The 14,765-nt window shown below is 35.5% G+C and overlaps 1 protein-coding gene across 5 annotated transcripts in view; it reads right to left on the bottom strand.

Moving 5' to 3' along the window:
* Positions 1–14,765, bottom strand: part of tap1 (transporter 1, ATP-binding cassette, sub-family B (MDR/TAP)) — a 40,426-nt gene that overhangs the window by 16,306 nt on the left and 9,355 nt on the right. For all 5 annotated transcript variants that reach the window (XM_073926753.1, XM_073926754.1, XM_073926751.1 and 2 more), the window contains 6 exons: positions 12,961–13,295; positions 8,443–8,638; positions 6,382–6,496; positions 5,447–5,577; positions 4,824–5,029; positions 1,042–1,239 (listed from right to left, as the gene is read on the bottom strand). In XM_073926753.1, the coding sequence (XP_073782854.1) occupies positions 1,042–1,239; positions 4,824–5,029; positions 5,447–5,577; positions 6,382–6,496; positions 8,443–8,638; positions 12,961–13,287 (1,173 nt within the window). In that variant the 5' untranslated portion in view covers positions 13,288–13,295. The remainder of the gene's footprint in view (positions 1–1,041; positions 1,240–4,823; positions 5,030–5,446; positions 5,578–6,381; positions 6,497–8,442; positions 8,639–12,960; positions 13,296–14,765) is intronic.

Here is a 14,765-nt window from a genome sequence, read left to right as displayed (position 1 = left end):
AATCTCTGAGAGCGCGCAGGAAAATGTGTGCGTGAGCAGTGCATATTTGAGAGTGAGAAAATTTGCGCGTTAGCAGCGTATATTTGAGAGCTCGCAAGCAGTTTTGTCCACAGAGGAAATCGGTGCACGAGCATCACACAAGGTAGAGAGCAAAGTTCTTCATTGTTATGTGAAGAAAACAACGTTATTGTTTGTATGAAGTAGCCTACTTCATTAACAATATGTGCTACCATTTTACATTGCTGCTAGACAGATTTGCATCTCAATCTCTTCAGCACACACAAGATTCAATTGACAAAATACCAATTTCACTCAATTTTACTTTGCAGCATACAGGAGTTGTTGGTCTACTGCTGCCTCATTGAGGTTGTTTATGTAGTTTTAGTTAATCACAAGTTGATCACCGAAGACATAACATAGCACAACTAAACTTAATGAACTAGACAGCAGTAGACCTGCAATTTCTGTGTGATGTGAGGCAAAATGGACTCTTTTTTTGGTGGAACTCATTCTTGTGCAATAGGCTGTGTAGACGAGACGCAGCACTGTTTAGCACTTTTTCAGAAAATTACATTTGTATCTTTATATATCTAAGCAATGTTCTTTCATAAAAAAAAAGGTTTGTTTAATAAATACAGATCTTACAGCCATACATAATCTGTTAAAATTTTATTTTTCTGTTAAAAAGACTCGAAAAGACTCGAAAATCAAACTATAGGACTTTGGACTTGACTTGAGACTTGTTGCCTTTGACTTGGGACTTGACTCGGGACTTGCCTGTCTTGACTCGGGACTTGACTCGGGACTTGAGGGCAATGAATTGAGACTTACTTGTGACTTGCCAAACAATGACTTGGTCCCACCTCTGGTAAAAACACTAACCAATTAACACTACTGAAAAAGTGTGTGACACTAATGCACTCTATATGCAATTCTTCTAATGCGTTTGTTCTAGAAAGCATATGTTCACTACAGAAAACTCCAAATATTTCTGCATAATGTAGTAAAACGTGCAGTGAATAAGGCAGTGGTGGGACTTACACTATTGGTCCATGTTGATACAGCATAAGCAGCGGCTTCCACTTTGTTCAGTGCAAACGTGTCCTCCAAGCATTTTCTGTATCTCTCAGTTTCTCCATCCTCATTAGCAAAGCTCCTCACTGTTTTCATGGAAGAAAAGGTTTCTGTAGCCACTTCATTCGCCTTGGCCAAAGAATCTTGCACTTGTGCCGAAAGTTTCTGTAGAAAAATCAAGATAATCAATAGGGCTGCACAATATATCATTCAGCATCGATATCGCAATGTGTGCATTCGCAATAGTCACATCGCAGCATCTGCAATGTGGAGTTGGGATTATTATAGCTGATCAGCAATAACGATTGCACAGTGTTATTTTACATTACGTTTGACTATGCAATAACAGCGCCAGGACAAAATATTGATGCCTCTGCTTTCATTTAATTGAAGACCAATAGAAAATCGTTCAAAAAAAAGGCACTTCTCAATGCAAAAAGCATGCTTGGTGTGATCAAGGCCTAAGGCAGGGGTCATCAACTATATTTTTCAGAGGGCCAGAGTTTTACCAGACAGTCTCTTTGGGGGCCAAACCCCCAAGAAGAAAATCAAATAAAAATCTCATTTTTATAATTTTAATAATGTTTATACTTTTTCCATTTCATTACAAACTGAAGGCATTTAATTCAGGCTCCCATCACATATATCACAGTCAACCACTAGGAGTGATAGAGAGTTCTCCACAAACGCAGTGAAAATGCTGCCATTAGACGAGGCGGCCACTCAGAGCCAGCTGGCTGAAATTTAGGTGTATATTGTATAGATATATACACTAGATGTCGCCTGGCCTATTGTTGTCTATTGTACGGAATGCGTCAATAGCGCCGCCATCTTGCTACAGGGTAGCGCTCCTTTGAAATGAATGCGGGACCAAGGTACAGTGGAGGACTGTGGCCATCCAAAGCCAGAGATATACACATATACACTTATATCTTTGATCTGGAGTTTTCCTGGATGTTAGTAAGTAATTTTTATTTTCTAATTAAGAAAATTATAATTTTCAATCACTTTTCTACATTGATGGATCAGTGACCGCACGGGCATTCCTGACAAAAAGCTTGTGTTTGTGTGTACAGAAATGTACTATTCACCCTCCCTGTTAAATTTGATCTAATCATGTCCTGAAACACAGCTCCTCTCCTGCTTTCACTTCTCATACTGACAGAGGGAGCGATTCGTTTGTGAATGAATCCCCCGAACGACTCTTTTACTAACGTTAGCCGACAATAATACAAGTTTCTGCCAGCGCAGCATCTCGTTTTCATATTTCTTTTGCATTGTTTGCTGATTTTATTCAACAAAACTAGCATAAGCCGAGTGTTTAGAGCGAGTTGGAGCTGCTTTGCCGTATGGTGAATGCAGTAAGTGACCGATTATCATCAATAACGTTACCTGATCAGCACAAAAGTTCATAACATACAAAAACAGAAAAAAACTTAATATTACCTATGAAATGTTCTGCCTTTGTGCTTTGTTTTCTTTGTTTGCTCGTTACTACACCCGTAGACAGCGCTAAAGTCCCGCATCTTCACGTAATAACACTGTCTTGACTAGTGCGGTTGAATGACATTTGTCCTGGGAGCACTGTACCAATGCGGCGCTATTGTCGCATGGTCCCTATGTGATATCTAGTGTATATATCTATGGGCGACGCGAAGGTGGCTCTCCGTGGTGTTGAAAGCCTGAGCGCATTTTAGGTATCTTGTCCTGAGACCTATGACATTGAAAACGCTGCCTATGTATGTGCTCACCATGTTCGGTTTAACCTACACCTGTGAGGCTGCATTCTCCAAGATTAACTCGATAAAAACACACGAGAGGAACCGACTGTCAACCCAGTCTTTGGAGGACTGTTTGCGTATACGTCTGACAGCGGCCAAGCCTGATGTGAAAAAGTTGGTGTCAGAGGGGAAAAGTAACTTTAGCCATTGATTAAGCACTGTGTGTAGCCCGTTTCAGCATTGTGATTTAAATTTAAACCCACTAGACGTTTTATTTGATGTGCGAACATTATTTGTGACCTGTTTTGTTCTGGTACCAGGTTATTTATTTACCATGCTATTTTAAGTTGTGCCAGATTGTTTTTCCTCCTTTTTTGTCCTGAGGAGTCTGCTAGTTTCAAGCATGTTGTTAAAACGTAGAAATAAAAAACAAATGTTAAGGTTATGATGAAAAGTTGTGTTCGGGTTTTTTTTTTCAAACCTGTTTGAAACAATAAATCAGGGCTCGAAATTAACCTTTTTGCTTGGTAGCACCGGTGCTCCTAACTTTAAAAATGTAGGCGCATCAACCAAAATTTAGTCGCACCAACCAATTATGAGCACCATAACTACACGTTTTATACAAACATATTTATTGTATTTGAAATCAACACTAATCAAACTAACAAGTAAAAAAATTTAATACATATATGCAAGCGTGAGGAAAATATGTCTCAACGAAATCCCGTCATCACAAGAAAATACATTTTTATAACAGAACTGAGTGACCAAAAGATACACGGAGCGCTCACCGGCCCTGCACACACTGCTTGAATGAATCTGTTAACGATACAACTGTGCTGTTCTCACAAGTGCTGTCTGATATTGCACAGATGCTTTTGACACATACTGTACCTTATTATATGCATACGTCATGTTAATAGCCATACCGGTGTATTCATGAGTAGCGATATTAGTTTACTCAGTGTAAGCCCGTTTGCGATGGTGTACGTGGTGTTAAATTTGACATATAGCTGCCCCTTGCACGGCGGACAGCATCTGGCGATTATATGAAGGATTAAACAGAAGCTCTCGTGCTAGATGTGGCCCGCAGTTACCTGAAAATTCCATGCCACAGACTTTTCACAGCAGACTTGAAGCCAATGGAAGTCTTCTACTTTTGGAAAAGTGTAGATGGAGGATTAACATTTAGCACATGATCACTAGTAAGATGTGTCATTATTTGCAACTAGATGGTTTATAAAACTAAATCTGTCAGCGTTATCTTCTTTCTCATCTTCAGCGTTTTACAGTTTTTCGCGGTAGTAGCTCTCTGTCATCCCAAGCCAGAAGGCGCTGAGTGATTGACAGCTGATATTAACCAATCATTCACAATCAGTGCTAGAGCAGTGGTGGGCCAATAAGAAGAGCGCGAAGGCGGGGCAAGCATTACGGACTTGGATTTGTTTACTGCACCAAGTCGACATGACAACTGTTTTAAACCTTTTCTGAGCGCTGCGTTTCGCGTTCCAAGTGCAGACAAAGAGCTTAGAGATGCATTCTGAGTGAATGTCTCCCGAATCCGCGCATTTGCTGAACATTTTGCAGTAAAAACTGGTCGCACACAACAATTTTAAGCACTCGCGGAAATGCTCCCAAATATATTTTAAGGTCACACAGATAAAATTTCGGGCGCATATGCGACCAAAATGGTCGCAATTTCGAGCCCTGATAAATGCTTAACGCCGCATAGTCGTCCTCATTTTGAGTGTAGCCTAAATACAGTCAATTAGTGGTTATTCTGACAAGAGACTCAGTTGTTATTTTTAGTTGCTTTAACAGTGTGGACCACAATTTTATTTTTGATCCTCACAATATTGGAATCCAGTCGCGAGCCGGATTGAACAGCTCAGTGGGCTGGATTTGGCCCGCAGGCCGCCAAGTGATGATCAGTGGCCTGAGGGGATTATGGAAGGGATTAATAGTGAACAATATATTTTTGTTTCTCTCTGTATAGTAATGCAAGGTTTGAAGAAATTTCAATCTGACCTGGTAAAACCGTCCAAAAATTTCCGGGATGATCCAGATGACGGGCAGGCCGAGCAGAGTGAAGCAGCAGAGTCTGGTGGAGAGCATTAACATGGAGCCGAAGAGGAAAATGACCCGCATGAAGTACCACATCAGCAGACTCAGCTTCTCACTCAGAGACTCACTCATGGTGTTTGTGTCGGTGGTGATGCGAGACACGATGTCCCCTGAACAAAAAAAGCAGTAACAGTGCCTGAATTACAACAACTAGCCTGAGCAATATGTATGATTTAACGCTGGTCATAATTAATTAAAGTCCCATTAGTTATAATCTCTCCCTCATCAGCATAAACAGCCCTGAGTGTGAAGCAGCTATTCATCCGTGGAGTTTTAAATCTGCTGCTGTGTTGACACATGTATAGCATTTTTAACTCCGCCCCCTTTTGAAAAGAGCACAATTTCATTTGAATTTAAAGCGACAGTCACCAAAACAACAAAATCAGAGGACTTATTTGACATCTTTTAAAAAGGGGCATAATTAGATGAAGAGGAAAAAAATGAAAATTGGACAGAAATGTCAGCCTAAAAAAAACTATTTCGGTCGACCTCTATTCACTGCACAAGAACCAGCACTGCAGTTTTACCTGTGGTAGCTTTATCGAAGAACGCAATATCCTGTTTTAGTACAGCCTGGAAGACGAGTCCTTGGATGGACGTGTGTATTCGGCTCATGGTGATGTTGTAGATGAGGTCACACACAAACTCACACACAGCGCTGCGGAAAAGCAAACATTTTAGAAGTTTTCCCTCCGAAAACCTACACTTCCAGTCAAAAGTACTGCACATAATTTGCGCATTATCCATTCATTCATTCATTCATTTTCTTGTTGGCTTAGTCCCTTTATTAATCCGGGGTCGCCACAGCGAAATGAACCGCCAACTTATCCAGCAAGTTTTTACGCAGTGGATGCCCTTCCAGCCGCAACCCATCTCTGGGAAACATCCACACACACATTCACACACACACACTCATACACTACAGACAATTTAGCCTACCCAATTCACCTGTACTGCATGTCTTTGGACTGTGGGGGAAACCGGAGCACCCGGAGGAAACCCACGCGAAGGCAGGGAGAACATGCAAACTCCACACAGAAACACCAACTGAGCCGAGGTTCGAACCAGCGACCTTCTTGCTGTGAGGCGACAGCACTACCTACTGCGCCACTGCCTCGCCCCTTTTCGGTGTAGTCCCTTTATTAATCTGGCGTCGCCACAGCGGAATGAACCGCCAACTTATCCAGCATATGTTTTCCTTCCAGCAGCCCTTCCAGCTCCAACACATTACTGGGAAACACCCATACACACTCATTCACACTCGTACACTACGGACAATTTAGCTTTATACAATTCACCTATAGCGCATGTCTTTTGGACTGTGACCAACATGAGGAGAACATGCAAACTCCACACAGAAATGCCAACTGACCCAACCGGAACTCGAACCAGCGTTCTTCTTGCTGTGAGCCACCGTGCCGCAAAATTAGCATACAAGGTTAGGTTGCCTTTTTAGTCTCACCTCATAATGGTCATCAGGGTCATGACAGTGATAGCGTGGTTAAAGGCCTCGGGTTCGTCTTCATTCATGATCCAGTCTGTCATTTTCCCAGTGTAATGAGGAATCGCCATTTCACCTGTGGATGAAACATAAGCATGTGAATTTGCATGCACTTGTTCTCGGAAATATTTTGCAACTTGCTCACATTCAAAAAGATACAAAGTGAAAAGTTTTATCATCACGGACCTACATTTAAAACATAAACAGCTCTCGTTAATAGTTCAGCATGCTTTCACTTTCGTATTTCAATTTCAATTCAATTCAGTTTATTTATAAAGCACTTTAAAACAACACAGTTGACCAAAGTGCTGACAACAAAGAGTAAAACAAACTTTAAAATACAAATGTCAACATCTCAAGCTGTGCTAAAAGCCAAATTGAACAGGTGGGTTTTAAGAAGAGATTTAAAAACAGTAATGAAAGAGGCTTTTCTAATGTACAACGGCAGCTCATTCCACAATTTTGGTGCAGCCACAGCAAAAGCCCGATCCCCTCTGAGCTTTCGACTGGTCCTGGGCACACCCAGGAGGAGCTGGTCGGCTGACCTGAGCGAACGATAAGGTGTGTAGGGACAGAGAAGCTCAGAGAGGTAAAGGGGTGCATTACCATTTAGACGCTTAAAACAAATAAAAGTACCTTAAAATGGATCCTGAAGTGCACGGGCAGCCAGTGAAGAGAAGATAAAATCAGGGTGATGTGCTCGTATTTGCGTGTGCCGGTAAAATACGTGCAGCTGCATTCTGAACCAGTTGCAGTCGAGAGATTAAAGACTGACTCACCCCAAAATAAAGGGCATTACAGTAGTCTAAGCGGGAGGTTATAAAAGCATGCATTACTGTTTCAAAGTGCTTGTGCGATAAAACGTGCTTAATTTTGGCCAGTTGTTGTAAGTGAAAGAAGCTAGAGCGAATAACAGACAGAATCTGGTTTTCAAGCTTTAGTTCAGGATCCATTTTAAAACCAAAAAGTTCACAATCTCTGGCTTACAAAAAGTTTTGAGATTATTTAGTTGTAAAGAATGAGCGACGTTGTACAGTTGTACAGAATGAGCGATTTAACATGAAACGCACATTTACCGATAGGAATGACCTCCCGCCCTACTTATAATTCTCTCTTCCTACAGCCGTATGCCTATTATATATCCATAATACACTGTGATATATCCGGGCTCGGATTGTTTTGCTTTCTCACTACAATCGATCCGCTCCAGAGTTCGTTTCAATCGAGCCAAGACCACCTCATTCAGGCGATCTCGGACCGATTGACTTGGCGCGGATACGAGCGCAATTGCTGGATTCACATATGCCAAATGAACCCCGCTAACTAGGCAAACGAGACAGGTTCCCAAACAAAAGTCTAGGTGTGAAAGCACCCTTATTAGAAACTCTGCCATGTGAAAACAAACCACACCAAGTACAAAGTGCAACATTGTAACAATTGTAATCCCTGTTTCGGAACAAAACAGGTGTGAAAGCACCCTACAATATTCAGGTACAGAAATTGAGTAATCACAATGCATTTTTTAACTTTGCTTTGTCTCGTTTCAAGTCCAAATATCTAAAAATTCTTTAATCTTTTCCTTTTCCCCACATTTTTTTTCTTAAAACAAACAAAAACCTGTCAGTAGGCCAAGTAAAATCGGCTTTGAAATGTAGATATTTGTCATATATAATCATATATATTCCGCATAAATACAGTAGTTACATACAATTCTGTAGCTCCTGGTCAACTACGGATGAATCGACTATGCTAAATTGGCTGTATTATGCTAAATTGTACTGTATGTGTGTGAATGAATGTGTAACCGAAGCACCCGGAGAAAACCCACACCAACATGGGGAGAACTCCACACTCCACACAGAAATGCCAACTGGCCCAGCCGGGCTCGAACCAGCGACCTTCTTGCAGTGAGGTGACAGTGCTAACCATTAAGCCACCCATTGAGTCACACTGACTTGTTAATATAATAAATAATAGCAAAATGTGCAATTATATCTAACCCATGGCACAGTGTAGTTTTACCTAGTGAAGAAATGACCACAAAGAAGAAGACGGCTGCAAAACGTCCACTGAAAGGCTTCATGTATCCCAGCAGTCTTTGCAGAGAAGCCTTGCCCTTCTTTTCTGTTCTCTCTTTTTTTGCAGTCAGCAGGATAGTAGGTACATGGCGTTTCCAGATTAAGAGAGACAAACCCAACACAAAATAGCCCTGCACAAGCTGAAATATAGTCACATGTAAATATACACATACAGTAAAAGTTATTAGCCCTCCTGTATATTATTTACCAAATTTCTGTTTAACAGAAAGAAGATTTTTTAACACATTTCTAAAAATAATAGCTTTAATTAATAATTTCTAATAACTGATTTATTTTATCTTTGTCATGATGACAGTAAATAATATTTGACTACAATGATGGTTTGTTCTGTAGACAATAGAAAAAAAATATTGCTTAAGGGGGCTTAAAATTTTGACCTTAATTTAAAACATTAAAAACTGCTTTGATTCTAGCCAAAAAAATCTAATAAGACTTTCTCCAGAAGAAAAAATATTGTAGGAAATTCTGTGAAAAAATCTGTTAAACACACTTAAAAATAATTGTGAAAGAAAAAAAAAATCACAGGAGGAGGGTTAATAATTTTGACTTCAACTGCATGTCTAAAACACACACAAAATATAACACATAACATTAGTGGTGTAATGGATCAAAAATCTCACGGTTCGGATCACATGGTTTTTTAGTCACGGATCGTACCATTTTTTTTGGATCAGCCAAAAAGGGGGAGGAGAAAAATGCTATTTGCTTTCCATTTATACTGCAAGCAACTTTTGGTTTTTAACAAACAAAACTTAGAACACCCGCTTCAAATGCTATCACTCAATTAAATGGGTGTTATCAGTGGATATCAGCTGATACATATGGGCCAGTAGAGGCCTTCTGCACCTACTGGTAGGCTCAGAAGGCTGTTATCATCCATCCGCAGGGTTAATCAGGTATAGTCATAGAGAAGACTCCAGATCTGTTTTTACATTACTGTGATGATCAGTGCTTCATTTGTGATTGCGAAGTCCCAGAACAGATCGGGGTAACGGATCTGACATGTTACCCGAGGATGTAGAGGTGAGTTGGACGGACAGGCGGTTGAGGAGGGGGATCTGTAAAATGAGGTGGCAGATCCGGATCTGGCGTGTTCTGGCACAAATCAAGCCCTGACTGTGACATTTGGTATTAGGGTTGGAGTAGGGGTAGACGTTAATAAAATACAATTATTGGTAAATTTTATAAATGATATAAATAATTTTCGTTAATCTATAGCTGATTAACAATGTGGATGGATGATAACAGCCTTCTAAACCTATTAGTAGGCGCAGAAGGCCCCTACTGGCCCATATCTATCAGCTGATAAACACTGATAATGCCCATTCAATCAAGTCATAACAATTGAATCGGCTGCTTAGAACCTGCAATTTTATTAAAAATATAAATAAATTTTAAAATACTCAGTATAGAGCTGCACGATCCTGGCTAAAATGAGAATCGCAATTTTTTTGCTTAAAATAAAGATCACAAATTTCTCTTGATTCTGTAGAATAAAGCTTAATATGAGCAATTATTATTGTTTTTTTCTCAAACATATGGTAAAACAACAATATTAATATTATGTGTAGGTCTACTGGTTTCTATAAATAATTATATTCTAATTATAATAATTCTGATGTTGAATTATGTTTGAGATATATGCTTGCAATCTGTCATTGACAACATTATTAGACCATTTAATTCACTGGTAAAATCAAGTATTTATACTGACACTGTAAACATGAATTTTCATGCACAACTGTGTGTTCGCTATGAAAGAAAAAACATATCAAATGCTTGTCATAATCATAACTCTAAAATGCGATATGATTATTTAAATGATGTGCATGCTTTCGGTTCTATTTTCACTGCTAAGTGCAGTTCATACTTTGGTTCATGCTCTCAAACGATCACACTGTGCCACAAACAGAATATTATTTACAACTTTATTACCTGTTACTCACAGCATATGCAGGTTCTGTTCACTAAAGTAGACGCACGCGCGGCCACGAATACAGCATTGCATAAAGACAAAAATGACATTATTAGGTGAATTATAGCTTATGAATACAGTATGTGACTCTTTTAACATCATTTGGAGGTGTCCATGTCGCTGAGCAACGCGTTTGAAACAATGAGAAGACTTGTGCATCCGCCTTTGCTTCTCTCCTGAACTTGAAAATATGATTAGCAGAATCGTAGAAATGCTGGATAAGGATCGTCTAGGATTGGAATCGAGATCACAATCTTTTTTCGATTAATTGTGCAGCAATTCAGTACTGTGAAAAATTCAGTGTTACTACTGATGTTGCTGATAATGCTTTATGCAGAAATCTAACATTATGATTTGTGCAACCCATATTTATTTTTAGTCTCATTTTCAGTAAATGATTCAGTCATTCACTCATGTTTCATTGCTAGATGATCATTTTTGAAGAATTATTCAGTGGCATATTTTTGATGACTGGTTGTCACCACCTATTGGTTAAATAATGTAATTGCTGCCTACAACTTTCATGTTTGGGTGCCAAGTTCAACGCATATGATGGTGATTTTAATCTTTACCATAAACATCAGTGGTTTTATCTAATCTATAAACTGATATCCCAGTACTCCTGTGTTATTTCACTGTTTGCAAACTAAAGACTAAATCTCATTCTTGATTTTTGCATTTTTGCAAACACAGATTTGAATGCAGCCATTCAAAAGAATTAATAAACATATGCAAATCACCATCATTTAGAATTTATGTTGCGTGGGTGTTGAGATCCCGATCTTTAATGATTAATTGTACAACTTACACTAAATGCATTAAGGCAGGCTAAACAAGTAGCGACAGAAAACACCTTTAACAACCTAAGAAACCCAGCACATCCGCAATAACCTACCACAACTTCTTCTGTCATCATTATATTTTACAGGAAAGTCTAAATGCTTTCATACATGTGATTTGAATAACACGAGAGGCGATCTGTCTGCAATCATTACAAATTTAGTAAGGTAAAAAAAAAATTACTAATCTGCAGGTCACGTGTGTTCCGAACCGTGGGTTGTGCTCTGTATATTATATGTTATGTACATGGTTGATCTGTGATTCGTTACACTCCTGCATAACATATAATATAATATAATATAATATAATATAATATAATAAAATATAATATAATATAATATAATATAATATAATATAATATAATATAATATAATATAATATAATAAAACATAATATAATATAATATAATATAATATAATATAACATAACATAATATAATATAATATAATATAATATAATATAACATAACATAATATAATATAATATAATATAATATAATATAATATAATATAATATAATAAAATATAATATAATAAAATATAATAAAATATAATATAATATAATATAATATAATATAATATAATATAATAAAACATAATATAATATAATATAATATAATATTATATAATATAATATAATAAAACATAATATAATATAATATAATATAATATAATATAATATAATATAACATAACATAATATAATATAATATAATATAATATAATATAATATAATATAATATAACATAGTATAATATAATATAATATAATATAATATAATATAATATAATATAATATAATATAATATAATATAATATAATATAATATAATAAAATATAATATAATATAATAAAATATAATATAATATAATATAATAAAACATAATATAATATAATATAATATAATATAATATAATATAATATAATATAATAAAACATAATATAATATAATATAATATAATATAATATAATATAACATAACATAACATAATATAATATATTATAACATAACATAACATAATATAATATAATATAATATAATATAATATAATATAATATAATAAAACATAATATAATATAATATAATATAATATAACATAACATAACATAATATATTATAACATAACATAACATAATATAATATAATATAATATAATATAATATAATATAATATAATATTATATAATATAATATAACATAATATAATATAATATAATATAATATAATATAATATAATATAATATAATATAATAAAATATAATATAATATAATATAATAAAATATAATAAAATATAATATAATATAATATAATATAATATAATATAATATAATATAATATAATATAATAAAACATAATATAATATAATATAATATAATATAATGAAACAAAATATAATATAATATAATAAAACATAATATAATATAATATAACATAATATAATATAATATACCATATTATAATATAATATAATATAATATAATATAATATAACATAATATAATATAATATAATATAATATAATATAATATAATATAATATAATATAATATAATATAATATAATATAATATAATATAACACACACTGTATCTTCACTTTAGACATAAAATACGTGTTAAAGCACATCTTACGCCTTGCCAAGAGTGCCAACCCCACACCAGCTCCACAGTAGACCAGCCATACGCCCAGAGGAAGGAGATATAGACTGGATAGAGAAGACCGTGGATTACAGCCGTTTGAACACCCTCCAATCCTCTCATCCACGCCGGACTGCCAGAGTAGGAGAAGGAGATGAAGAGCAGAAGACATGTTCGGATCAGTCCACCCAACCACAGCAGGATGAAGGAGTTATTGATGAAGGACGGAGACAGCTGGATGGCACCAATGGACAACACGGCGCACACGTCCACACACAATGCCAACAGGACGAACAGAGGAACGGCCATCTTATCCTTCATCTCCAGCACTGCAGAGGGGAAATAAGACATGAAATTAAATATCAGAAACATGCTGGCTATTCCAAGATGAAAAAATAATATAGTCATTTACAAATGATCTAACAATTGGGAATGCAAGATACTGTATGTATTTCTAAATGCAAATAAGTGAAATATTTTGTGAAATAAGTGAAACATTTAGGCTATCTTAGATGAATATAAAAAAGTAATAATTTATAAATACTATAGTGTTTTTTTTTAGTGAACCATACTATATTAAAATGCAATATACTGTATATACAGTTGAAGTCAGAATTATTAGCCCCCTTTGATTATTTTTTTTCTTTTTTAAATATTTCTAAATGATATTTAACAGAGCAAGGACATTTTAACAGTATGTCTGATAATATTTTTTTCTTCTGGAGAAAGTCTAATTTGTTTTATTACGAATAGATTAAAAGCGGTTATTAATTTTTTTAACATCATTTTAAGGACAAAATTTAGCTTTTTAAGCTATATTTTTTTCGACTGTCTACAGAACAAACCATCGTTATACAATAACTTGCCTAATAACCCTAACATGTCTAGTTAACCTAATTAACCTAATTATTGGAAACATCAATTCTATCCCAAATGAAAAAATACTATAGTTATTTAAAAATACTGTAGTGTTTTTTTTTTGAAGAATACAACTGTAAAATGCATTATATTGTATTCATTTCTAAATGCAAATAAGTGAAATAAATATATGAAATATTTAGTCTATCCTAGATGAAAAAATACCATAGTAATTTATAAATACTGTAGTGTTTTTGAAGCATACTATAGTAAAATAGACTTTACTGTATATATTTCTAATGCAAATAAGTAAAATAAATATCTGAAACATTTAGGCTATCCCCGATGAATAAAATAACAATATCATTTATAAATACCAGGGTTCAACGCTGAAGATTTTCTACTGGCCCGATTGGACCAGAGGTTCAGATTTTTACTTGCCCTGCCAATATTTTCACTGGCCCCACCAAAAAAAAAAAAAGCTAAGTTAATAGCTACTTCTCAGCCACATGTTTTTAATATTGTGTCAAAAATGTGTTTGAATCTAGAATTTTCAAATATTTTTAAAATTTTAATAAATTTGTAAAGAGCAAATCGTTGCATTGTACCAAGTAAATGTTTGCTTCCAAGACATTCTTTTAGCCTCATAAATTAATTTCGCTGTACTGGTTTTTTACCAGGTTACAAAAAAACGACATGCTACAATCAGATAGAAGGAACCGAAAAGCAATATGGTGTTTACAACATCACTGAGAAGGTAGCATTTAAAGGCTTAAAAGCACAAACTGTTTCTCGATTCTAAGACTGTATTCATATGCAATTGACAAATAGTCGCAGACAAATTGAACTTTTGTGAAAAGGCACTACGAATCGGGCCAGTAACAATTCTGTCTAAAGTCCGAAGCGCCTTGCACGCTGGCCCCGGGCCACCGGGCAGTCCT

This window comes from Danio rerio, chromosome 16 (assembly GCF_049306965.1).
Source record: "Danio rerio strain Tuebingen ecotype United States chromosome 16, GRCz12tu, whole genome shotgun sequence".
NCBI classification, from domain to species: Eukaryota; Metazoa; Chordata; class Actinopteri; order Cypriniformes; family Danionidae; genus Danio; species Danio rerio.
The sequence above is the reverse complement of the archived record's forward strand: the minus strand, read 5'-3'. Positions and strand labels throughout refer to the sequence as shown.